The sequence below is a fragment of the Halichoerus grypus genome, chromosome 1, assembly GCF_964656455.1.
Source record: "Halichoerus grypus chromosome 1, mHalGry1.hap1.1, whole genome shotgun sequence".
Taxonomy (NCBI): domain Eukaryota; kingdom Metazoa; phylum Chordata; class Mammalia; order Carnivora; family Phocidae; genus Halichoerus; species Halichoerus grypus.
Genome location: NC_135712.1, coordinates 57333909 through 57346785, shown reverse-complemented (window position 1 = coordinate 57346785; position 12877 = coordinate 57333909). Strand labels below are relative to the sequence as shown.

At 39.3% G+C, this 12877-nt stretch overlaps 1 protein-coding gene across 15 annotated transcripts in view; it reads right to left on the bottom strand.

Moving 5' to 3' along the window:
• Positions 1-535: 535 nt before the first annotated feature.
• Positions 536-12877, bottom strand: part of PHLDB2 (pleckstrin homology like domain family B member 2) — a 105619-nt gene continuing 93277 nt past the window's right edge. For all 15 annotated transcript variants that reach the window (XM_078065877.1, XM_078065871.1, XM_078065922.1 and 12 more), the window contains 5 exons: positions 10646-10736; positions 9557-9703; positions 7498-7717; positions 2947-3032; positions 536-2337 (listed from right to left, as the gene is read on the bottom strand). In XM_078065877.1, the coding sequence (XP_077922003.1) occupies positions 2197-2337; positions 2947-3032; positions 7498-7717; positions 9557-9703; positions 10646-10736 (685 nt within the window). In that variant the 3' untranslated portion in view covers positions 536-2196. The remainder of the gene's footprint in view (positions 2338-2946; positions 3033-7497; positions 7718-9556; positions 9704-10645; positions 10737-12877) is intronic.

The window sequence follows — 12877 nt, the reverse complement described above, 5'->3', positions numbered from 1 at the left end:
CCCTTATCAGTATAACAAATCAGGAAAAACTGGCTAGATCAGGTGAAGATGCTTTTACCCACAGTGATGGGCTTGAAATAAACTAATCTGTTTCCATACCCACTGTCAATGTTGCCCTCACTAACAGGAGTGATAGGACATATTGTTCAGGGCCATTTCTCTCTCTGAAACCTGCTGCCTTAGCCCAGGAAGACAAATGAGGTCGCTATCAAGTAAAGCCCTTAATTCACACCTACATGAGTTTTTCCCTGCCAGAGAAATAAGCACAGTCCTTGCAATCCCCAGTAATAACTGCATCTTTGCAAAAAGACAGTAAGATGTCAAATTTGTCAGGGGTTATCTCACTTTGTCAGCAACAGGAATGTGACCAGAGAGACTTAGAATTACTTCAATTTATAAAACTACAAATCATAATGTTAGCACACAACAACTTTTGTGGAGATTCACAATTGACTTTTGCTGATTAATCCATCCCCTGTCATGTCACCAATAGGTAACCTCCTAATGAGAGATGAGTTTATTTTCAAATGTGAAATCTGGTCAACATTTTAATCCATACTCAACATATTTTAACACACATTTTAAAAGGTTTACTACATCATGCAAGATATAATGCTGATTAGAATATCTTTATAATCCTATAAAGTACAGTACAGACAAGTTACATCTTTACATTAACCAACAAAATTTTAGCAATTGCATTTCACTCTTTTAGATCGTTACGGGTTTGGGGTGATCTCTGAAAAAACATATTATAAAAATGTCTTTTGCAATCGTGACTTTGTCCTCCACTGTTCAAGTAAAATCATGTGTTATCCAGTTGCAAAAACTTATTATTGGCAACATGTATACATGTATACAAACCACACTGCAAAGTTTTAAAAATTGTACCCCGTCAGGCCTGACAAAGATTTTACGGACACTTCCAATCTAATCATTTCACCCTGTACTAGTAAGCAAAGCCATTATTTCCTACTTCTATTCATTTGCCAACTTTTAGGAAAGAGTATGTTTATACTTGCAAATACACACAACATGACAAACCAGGATAAAGTCATTTGAAAAACTGTTATAAAAGAGACTTGCCTGAAGTCATTTCATTCAACAAAAATTAATTTAACTCTAAAAAACAAAGGCTAAATGTAAAGAAATACATAATAAAATAGTACATTACAAAGAACATTAAGTCGAAGTTCATTTTCCTTTTTATAGAACTATGCTACTTCTGTAAATAAGTATTTTAATTGGTCTGTTCTTTGGTGAAAACAGAGCTCTGATTTCATCATTATGGCACGTGAGGCTGCAATTAACAGGTGTGTTCTACAAAAAAGAGGAAACAGACAATCTAAAGGAAATCGGCTGCTGGCTACCTTTATTCTCAGCACTGGGAATGGAGGAATCTTTAGCAAAATATGAAATATTCTCCTTATTTTAAATTGCTCAAAGAGACAGAATGTCTAATAAGATGGCTTCTGTCTAAAACACACAACTTTTTGTTTTTTCTTCTTTTACAAAAAGTGATTTGCTTTCTATGTACAGTAGCTTATACCAGTGGTAACTCTTCAGAGTCAACTTTCTAGACAGTTGATGGCATCAAAGTACCATTTTAAAATGTAGAGTAACACTAAATGCGGTTCATCACCTGAAACTACCACTATTAAACAGAAGTCATATCAAGTCTTTGGTTTAGGTGCAGTACTTAATAATTAGGGCAAAACTCCTCCTAAAATATATTCCCCTCCAAACCCTTATTTGCTTCTATTTATAAAATAACCTTCAGCAAAATGCTTTTTAAAATACCAGTTGATAACCAATAATGTCAATGCCAATAACTGGGGTGCTAAAATAATTTCATATTTCCAAGTACATACATTTTGTAAACCATTCAGTTTATTTCACCAAAGTAAACAATCGATAAAAATAGTTTATAAGAAATATTCCTATAAGTGATGCTATTTACTAAAACAGTGTTTTTTTTTTTCTCATAGGTGCTTCAATCCTTTCGCTATTTATCATCCAGCTTTGAATTTAAACCCCTTTTTTCTCTTTTATAAATGACTTTCTATTAATATAAAAGGAGTTCTGAGTATACACAGTGAGAGGGATGGGTCTGTTGGGTCTTTCCATCTGGGATTGAATATGGCTTCATTCTTGTAAGAGATTATTGCAGTCAGCCCTGAAGTAGACTGTTATTCACTACAACAAGAAGTGCGTGTAACCTTCCGCCCCAGTAACTATAACATCCATCCAGATCCGCATGGCTTCTGGCGACGGCGCAACCATGTAGTAGATTCTGTCGTGCGTCTTGACACTAAAGGTGAGTAATGGATTAGGACTCTAAAAATCAAAAAAGGAAAAGAATGTAAAACAAACATCCTGAAATTAAATGACACAGACATATGTGAGGGCTTCTTCCTCTTTAAAAGTTCTAATTTATAGAACTCTAAATTGGTTTTACTACTGCAATAGTATAACCCCACCTCCAACACCTTTCTCAAGATCGACTGTCTTTCCAAACTTTCTGCACAAGGAATACCACACAGAGAGCTCACCAATCAATCTTCTTAGCAGCTACTTTGTAGGTAAAGCTCTAGCCGGGTAACTAGCTGATAGTGGGTGCTCGATAAGTGACAGCTCTTATTCTTAGCCTTACTAAGATTCCTCCTTATAACCAAGGAGTAGCTCCTTCTTAGAACCTCACAAAAAGTCACTTAACAGGGTCTTCTAAATTAATATGACCAGAAGATTTTCTCACTTCACCATGACTTTTTTTTCCCCACAAAAGATCAGCTGCATTAATTACTTCTATGTTCGCTTTTCTAGAACCATTATGATTATATCAGTTATGTCAGAACAACAAATCGAAATTGCTTGGAGTTCAAAAAACATCTTTTTCCCAACTTAATTATGCATTCAAAGGACAAAAATCTGAAAATCAGTGTTTACCTTATTAGCGTTCTTGAGGTGATCATAATACACTTCTTCAATGGCTTGGAAGTATATTACTCCTTTTAATTTAGCTTCATGCTTGTCTGCAATAATAAATAGTGTTAAAATACTTTATCACCACTGATGGACTGGAAACATTGTAATTTCAGTATAATTATTAAAATATTTATCTAGTTTTTAAATTACCTAAGATTAATTTGGATAATTTAGGTGAAGGCATTAGCCCAGTTCTATACTGAAACAAACAAACAAACACACAAAAAGGAATAATCAGCCCAGCCCTCGGGGACTAATTGACTTTGCCCAAGGCTCTCCAGCAAATCTGCAGTCAAGACAACCCGGAACTCCTGACAGTCAAGTTAGCACACAAAGTATAAACACCACTGACACTGATACAAATTATCTCTTCACATTCTCCAGAACAGTGGTTGTCCCGGAAACATTAGTATGTAGAGCTGTTGTAATGAAATTTGTAAGAAGGGTGTTTTTTGGACATAATTTAAAATAATATTCTACTTATATTCCTTTCCTATGAATTTCTTGTCCAGCATGCTTTTTCTCCTGTTCCCAACAGAGCTTCAAAGTCAATAATTTAACGTCCTTTCAATGCAGCATTTTCCAAATGGTTTCTAAGATTTCATCAAATTTGCCATAAAAAATAAACAACAACAAAAAAACGTAAAACGAAACAAAAACAACCAACCAAACCATCAACCAAACAGCATCCCTCTGTGATCTAAGAAGTTCTTGAAATATTTTGTAACTTACGCTCAGCAAAGATCATAAATGCATGAGAGCATACTCAAGAATTTTAAAAGCATGGAAGAGGCTGCAAAGAAAGAGACTCTACCATATGCTGCTGGTGGAAGTGCAAATAAGAAAGCTTTGGGAGGGCAGTTTGGGAAAACTGGAAACAGTCCTCTCACTCAGCAATTCCACTCCTCAAACCTTATTGTGTCAGAGCTACTCATGCACATGCACATGGATTTGTGTTCGTTACGGCAAAAGGCTGCAAAAAATCTGCTTGAATATAACAAGGGACTGATTCAATTAGAGACCAGCCATACAGTGGAATCCACAGAGCCACTGAAATTCAAGACTAGATCTGCGTGTGCTCATCAGAGAAAAATCTTGAAATACTGTTATGTGAACCAAGTTATGAACAGAGTGAATAATTTGGTCCCAACTGTATTAAAAAAGAATACATATATATACTGAAACATATATATAAATGGAGAAAAGGTCAGAACTTTTGTGACGTGAAAGAGACTTTCATTATATAGACTTCTGTTCTATTTTTAAGAATTTTATTCATGAATGTTTCTTTTTTCAGCAACGAAAAGCTAGTCTGAAAAACGACAGCCCTGAGAAGTTCAGTGGAAAATATAAAGCTGTTGGGCGCCTGGGTGGCTCAGTTGGTTAAGCGACTGCCTTCGGCCCAGGTCATGATCCTGGAGTCCCGGGATCGAGTCCCGCATCAGGCTCCCTGCTCAGCAGGGAGTCTGCTTCTCCCTCTGACCCTCCCCCCTCTCATGTGCTCTCTCTCTCTCTCAAATAAATAAAATCTTTTAAAAACAAAACAAAACAAAACAAAAAAACAAAACAAACAAAAAAATATAAAGCTGTTATAGTACATTTAACTCAGCATTTCCCTAATTTATTTCTTTTCAAATATTTAATCTATTTATTGAGAGAGAGAGAGATAGCGAGAGATAGAGCACAAGGGGGGGAAGGGAGAAGCAGGCTCCCCGCTGAACAGAGCGCCCGATGTGGGGCTCGATCCCAGGACCCTGGGATCATGACCTGAGCCGAAGGCAGCCGCCCATCTGACTGAGCCACTCAGGCACCCCTTCCCTAACTTATTTGACCATGTTTGACCATGGACCATATTTGTATGTGTTTGTTCGTTTTGCTCTTCCTCGGGAAACGCTGCTTTAATTCATGCCACGGTCAGTGGGTTTCCATCAGTTTCTGTGGAAGAGGTCAGTGTATATCTCAAATACTCACGGGGAAGGATTCTGCACTATTAATGGGAATACAGCAATACTTCATTTTCTGAAAACAGATGTGAAATAAAATTTGGAGATAAAAGTAACTCTTATCAGTGTCTCAAGGAGGCAGAAAACTGGGGAATGAAACTTTTGTTTGTAGGGCTCTTCCTATATGAGAAAGAGCTCTAAAAAAATACTGGCTTCACAAGGACATGGTGAACTAAGAGAATCAATAATGCTATTGTAAACTGACACGAGAAAGCTATTCATTCAGTTTCCATAGCATTATCCCATCAATTTACAGATATATTTTCTGGGTCTCAGTTTTCTTTAGAGACTCTTCTAAGGGTACTCAGTTAATATAGAGGCCAAGGGCATGATCAGCACAGGGACTTAGGACTCTGTCAGCGCTCATGGTGACGGCTCCTTCACAAACATGGTGTCCATCTACCTCCGTGCCGGCTGAAGGGGTGCAGCGCCTGGGGGGTCCAGTCCAGCCTGAACTGCGATCTGTATGGCTTCCTGTGGACTGATCTATTCCTGCACTTGGTGATGTTTGGGGAGAGTGGGGGTGGGGGTGAGGCGAGCCGACAAGCTAATGAGGGCTATAAACAGAGCCATTTGTCAAACTAGGACTCACTGGCCAGTTATATAATATGTAAATATTAAAAACCTGAATGAGGGGCACCTGGGTGGCTCAGTCAGTTAAGCGTCTGCCTTCAGCTCAGGTCATGATCCCAGGGTCCTGGGATCGAGTCCTGTGTGGGGCTCCCCGCTCAGCAGGGAGTCTGCTTCTCTTTCTCCCTGACCCACCCTCCTGCTTGTGCTCTGTCTCTTGCATTCGCTGTCAAATAAATAAATAAAAGCTTTAAAAAAATAAAAATAAAGACCCGAATGAAATATAATTTTCGCCCGTGTTATGTATTACAGTTCTTAGTAATCATTCATATACCAAAATGTTTTTGGTCCTTAACAAAAAATCGAAAACCAATCACCAAGAAGTTTGAATTTGGAAAAATGCATTTACATGGTCAGAAGGAGCATAGGTTCTGACATGGGTCAGAAGGAAGGGGAACTGAGCAACTGACCGGGCTGACAAAGGAAGGAAGCAGAAGAGAAGCAGAGAAGAGTGAAGCTGTTTTGTCTGAAATTGATAATTAAAATTTTAGTTTTGGAAAATTCTGGGTGAGATTGTCTGTGGAGACTAGCACAGCACAAAGGTTTGTTTATGGATTTTGCAGACACTAAATTGGCATTTCTCATTAAACTAGCATCTTTTCTGTTGTACTAACTGAAGAGAACATCTCTGGATTCTAATTAAACCCGACATCAGAAAGCGCGAGAGAGGCAAGCGGGGAACTCCTGAGGGTTAGGCCATTTGCTTCAGGCCGCTAGCTCCTGCATTAACTGGAGCCCCACCAAAGAGCCCCTAACTGAAAGTATGAGCCCCTGCCCCCTCCTCACCCCAACTCTGGAGCCCCACAGCCCGTGTTTCCCCTCTTTCACATGCTTCTCGGTCACTCGCACTTCTCTTCATAAGCGTATCCTGACCTCACACTATAGATGGAGGGATTGGACTGTTACTTATTTATGACATCGATGTAACAATTTCTGATAGTGCTCATCAACGCTGGTACCGTCACCACAGAGACGGGTCTCTTCACAAGCTCTGGCATGATACCACTTTTCTTCAGTTGTTGAAGAGAGCAGACTCCAGCTGTGCTGACAATGGACGTGTTTCCAATGTGATCCAGGAGACTTCTTAATAAGTACAGCAGTTACATCCATATTCCGGTATTTTCAGAAGATTCAGTAGGGTACGTTTCTCATAATCCATCATTTAAAGAATCCAAAAAGATTTCAGTCACTTAATAAATACTTACTTGTTCACTTATTCACTGATGAGCTTTACCCTCTGCTTCAATAACCTTCTACTTTATAAACTCTAGCTGAGTGACTGTCAGCCAAGGCTGCCTAATTGTGTGTGACTTAAATAGGGCAGATGACCATAAATAAATAAACAGAAACCTTTTTTCTGGCCTCGTGGTTTAAAAGTCAATATTTTGGTCTAAAAAGAAAAATTCCATTTACTACTTATTTGGACTTCAGCTTATTTCAGAACTAGAAGAGATGAATTCACACTTTTTTTTTTTAAGATTTTATTTATTTATTTGTCAGAGAGAGAGAGCGCACAAGCGGGGGGGCGGCAGGCAGAGGGAGAAGCAGGCTCCCTGCTGAGCAGGGAGCCTGATGCAGGACTCGATCCCAGGACCCTGGGACCATGACCTGAGCCGAAGGCAGACGCTTAACCAACTGAGCCACCCAGGTGCCCCACGAATTCACACGTTTTAAATAACATAGTTTTTATTATTTTTAGAGACGAAATTCATATCAGGGGGACTATATAACCTGAATATAAAATAATACATACCTGCAAAGCTAAGATTGCCACTAATTCTATTACTTACCAATCAACCCATTCATCCTGATGTTATTGCTCTTTAACAGAGAGTTCCTGATTTGAATATATCACTTAGGGGTTTTTTTTCTCACTCACCTGCATAATAAGAGAATGTGCGCTTGTTCCGATCAAAAACGAACCATCGTTTTTTCCAAGTTTTAATTTTTCCACCCATTTTGATAAGGAATCCTCGGCAGGTCTTCTCTGTGATCGACACGTGATAACAGGTATCGATATTGTGGCCAGCAGTCTCTACGTGGCTTCGCAAATCGAAGTCTTCCTTCCGGACAGGCAGATAGCGTGTCAGAGGTCGAGCCTGGAAAAGCACAAACCCATGTCATATATAGCTAATTAATCATTTCGTTTCAGGTCACAGATGTTTAGGAGTGGACATGAACTGAAAAGCCTAAGCGTTAAAATGTCCATGCGATTATGAGAACTTAAGATAAACATTATCCTTTGGAGTTTAAAAGAGTGCTTAGTATTTTAAGAAGGATGCTACGATATGCGGGGGTGGGGGGCGGATAAACTCAGCAGAATAGATTCTACTCCTTGAAATGGACAGATGAGAAAATGGGAAAATGCCATTAACCTTAGCTTTATAAGAGGTACTTAGCACTTAAAAACAGAGAATCATATGAGGCCTGAAGTTCCCTGGGCTGCCTCCTACAAATGAGGACTCTTCTCCTGTGAAGTTCCCCGGACTTGTCCCTATACCACCTAACACAGTTCTCAAATAATCCCAGACACAACCTGACTGGTGAACATTATTTAGTAAGTACACCCCCCACCCAAAGTTATACACATCAGCTCCCCACACTTTCTGATAGAAATCAAAGGCAGAGATGTATGCTTTGAAAAGTGAAAGCTAAAATAAGGTAAGAAGTAGAATCAAAGCCATACTCAATGAACTGCCCAATGAGCAGATATGGACAGGATGTACAAAGATGTCTTTTATTTTACTATGGCTAGAGGAAAGGTTCATCTAATCTAAGAAGCACGTATCGCCATGGGTCATATTTCTAAAATGGTGCTTTAGTTTATTCTGTTAAATAACCCCACCCCTCTGCCCTGGGGAAAATGACCTAAATATATACTTAGAGGCAAACCTTATAATTACGATTAAAATAAAATTATGCTTTCTGGTTTGGCTTCAAATACCAAACAGGCATGGATGACCTCCCCTGCAAATCATAATTTGGAAGAGGGTGGACATAATGAAATAAAATGAACACATTTTCCTTTGTATTTTTCCTTCAGTATTTTGCCTTTGATTCTGTGGTATTTGACTTCAGACAGATGTCCCAGACACTGATACCTCAAAGCACACAGAGTCTTCAAGATAGTCTCTCACTGCTGTGCTATCAAACTACCAGCAACTATAAAGAATAAGGGAAATGGCACCTTTTATGAAGTCTAGTAAACCTTGGCAAAATGGATTTGAACCCTGTGTTAAGTGGTACTGTATGAAATTTTATTTTAGTTCCTCAGCAAACATATATTATGTAGGCAGGTTTAGTGACAGAGAATTAAACTCTGTGATAAGCAAGAGAGGAAGTTAAAGGAAATGTGTGGTTTTCCTGAGCTTTGCTTGAGTTCAGTAACCTTGCACATGTATGTGTGGACGGCTGTAGCAAAGGGGACATGTGTGACAATACAGTGGTTAGAAAACCAAACGAAAACAAAAAACCCACTAACACTACCAAAAAATTGGGTTGGTAAAATTATTTTGTTCTGGAGTGTTTGCTTCCAAAAATGGCTTAATAGAACCTCTTCTCTTCCTCAACCAGAGGTTTTAGTTTGGGTCTTGTATTTGTTTTCAGTAGCAAGTCCACCTGCGTTTTTCAAAGCTGCTCAGAAAAACAGGCTCCTTTTAAATATACCACAAAAAATGGGTAGAAGAAAAAATGCCTCTCCCATAAAAATGTTCGACGCATGACTAGAGAAAAGTGTCATTTGGTGAGTAGGTCCCAATGAGTTTCGAGATAAACATACATTTTTTGGTCTCTGAACCCCCACCGGTCTCTTAGCAGTCACATGTCAAGGGCTGCGGACGGGAGGTGCCCAGAAAGGCATCCTGACAAGCACAACCGTCTTCTAAAGAATGACCACCAGGGGGCGACCTATTCTAATCCATCCAGATGGTTCCACCAACCTGTGCCCTTTGTTTCTCCCTGATTTTTACTTCCTTTTCGATTAACTTCTGCCGCTGGCTAGTTTCCTCCTGCAATCGTTTTTCCAGGAGTTCTCGCCGTCGTTTTTCTTCTTCCAGAGCTCGTTTCTTGGCTTCCATTTCCCGTTCCTAAATATCATTATGCAGAACAAATTTTAAGACATGCTGGTTACACTTGAATGATTCCAACTAATGGCAAAGAAAATTCTCACTAGATAATTGCTGGTTGTATAGCCTGGGCTCATCCAATAGACCACCTAGACTAAAATCACCTCTCACGTAGTTTTCAAAATCATTCCACACAGAAAGGCAACCACCACATTTAATTAACAATTGAATATTAAGTGAAAATCCAGCTTGTGGTATTCAGTCATTTCATACAGATGACTGAAAAGTGGGACCACTCTCCCACTTTTAATAAAAAGGATCACAAATCGTCACCCAACACTAGTCATGGCATTTAGTCCTCTTTTCTGTGGGCCATCTTCTAACCGAAGGCCATGGGTCCTGGTCCTTCCAGTTCCTTTGTTGCTCTGTGGCTTCCTGGCTGAAGAAGAAGGTCGGTTGCAGAGGAAGCTCATGGGGAAATCAGAAGAGGAAAGGAGGGGCCCTTTAAGGCAGGATGCAAAGGCATTTGCGGGGATTCCTAAGGAAGTTCAGATTCTGGCTTGAAATACAGTCACAATAACGTGGGATTTTAAGTATTACAATAGCACAGTTCACACAAGCTGGCAAGGAAGGGAGAGTCCATAAAGATATGACATTCCTCCTGGTTCCTTGGCAGGCAAACAAAGTGGCCATCAAAGGGAAAATACCATACAAAGCATTGATTTCGGTCGACGTTGACACTATACGTATTTTAAATTACAAAAAATTGTAGTGCAGTAAGGAGGCTTAGAAATCCTCTCCAGCACCCTTACTTTTCAGATAAAAAAAAAATGAGTCCAAAAGGGTTGAGTGACTACTCCCAAGATTATATTGCTTCTCAAGGCCCAAGGACAGTTTCCTGTCCTGTGCAGGCAAGATGAAACATTGCCTCACTGACCTCTGGCATAAAGACATTATGCCTACCCTGGATTCAAGCAGTCGGGTCTTTTCTGCATGAGCCTGCTTCAAAAGTCTCTCCATTTCTTCTATTCTGGCAATATTTGAAGTGCTGGCACTGAAAAGAACACAAAGGCCTTTCAAGAATATTGCTTGGGATTGATGTCTCTTGAAATACATACGCATACGTAGACACGCACGCACATGCACAGCTTCCGGGAAGGTGCATGACACAATCCAATGTCATTTAAAGTATGTTACTTAGGAGAGTCATTGGCCTGAACAGGCCAGGCAATTCAGCTCTGAAAATTGTAGGTGACATTGACTTACCTCAGTTTAGGAGACAAAATATAGGCAAGGAAGAAATACCAAAGTAGAATGCTTTACTCATAAATAAATAAACCCAAAATAAGTCTTACAAAAAGTGTGTTCTCAAAATGCTTTTTCCAGAGTCTAAAAATTATGGACTGTGGGAGGCTTTCCTGTTACTTTAATTGTTCAGAGATATCAGGCCAATAAGACTATCACCAAAGTTCTATGTAGATGACACCTATGGTTTGAAGTCACTTTATTTGGTTTGGAAATGTGTCCCCAGCTGCTTTTTTGCTGTGCCTTTATACAAGTGGACATTTTAGAGGGTGCCTGGCTGGCTCAGTTAGAAGAGCATGTGACTCTTGATCTCCAGGTCATAGGTTTGAGCCCCACATTATGTATAGAGATTACTAAAAAAAAAAAGAACCATATATATATATATATATATACACGCGTGGACATTTTATTTCTTACATGATGATGCCAATTAAAAAAAAAAACAACCTTCTCTTAAAGGTGCAACAGAAGGATGGTGGCTACTTTTGTCAATAATACTCATCTACCATACTGATGAGGAACCCCCATGAAGGGAATCAAGAGCCTCAAAAGAAATGCATCTTGAAAGACATCATGCAAATAAGTGAAGGAAAAAACCAAAAGGAATAAAAGCTGCAAGAACAGTTAGGCTAAGTAATGAAAAGAGAAAGAAAAGAACATGGAAATGTTTAACACTAACCAAAAATGTTATTTTTCTCTTACATTTCATTGGGGTGTTCTGGAAAAAAGGGCATGACCTAGGTCAAAACTTCTTTACTCTGATGTTCTAGCCATAGAGAACCAATGTTATTTCCTATGCAAGTAGACTTGTATAGCCATTTAATATATTTTTGTTTTCTAGACTGTCCTGGGGACAGAGAGACTTTTGTTCTTATATCTTCCATAGCCTGGCACACAGTAGGGATTCATGTCAGATGCATTCATATAAAAATGAATTCATATGAAAATGAAAAGGATAATTCTTAGTATAGTCTCCCCAAATTATATATATATATATATTTTAAAGATTTTATTTATTTATTTGACAGAGAGAGACACAGCGAGAGAGGGAACACAAGCAGGGGGAGTGGGAGAGGGAGAAGCAGGCTTCCCGCGGAGCAGGGAGCCCGATGCGGGGCTTGATCCCAGGACCCTGGGATCATGACCTGAGCCGAAGGCAGACACTTAATGACTGAGCCACCCAGGCACCCCCCCCAAATTATATTGTTGATCAACTCAAACCTAGGATGTTTCAAACATAGGGCTAAATTCCTTTACAGAGATAAATGACCACAGTAACACAGTACATATGGTTTATCTTAAAATCAGTAGCAGCAGTTTTATAGCAGCTTTATTCCTAATTGCCAAAATTTGGAAGCAACCAAGATATCCTTTAGTAGGTAAATGAAATAACTGTAGTACTTCCAGACAATGGAATATTATTTAGCACTAAAAAGAAATGAACTATCAAGCCATAAAGAGACATGAAGGAAGCTTAAATGCATATTACTAAGTAAAAGAAGCCAATCTGAATAGGCTAAATACTGTATGACTCCAACTTGATGACATTCTGGAAAAGGCAAAACCACGGAGACAGTAAAAAGATTAGTGGTGGCCAGTAGTTTGAAGTGGGGGGTGGGAGGGAGGGAAGGATGAATATGCAGAGCACAGAGGATTTTCAGGGCAATGAAAACCCTCTGTATGATACTATAATGATGGGTGTATGAAGTTATACATTTGTCCAAACCCACAGAATGCACAACATCAAAAATGAACCCAATTGTAAACTATGGACTTTAGGTGTCAATATGGGTTCTTCAACTGTAACAAATGCACCACTTTGGTGGGGGATGTTGATAATGGGGGAGGCTGTGCATGTGTGGGGACAGGGGGTATATGGAAACTCTCTGT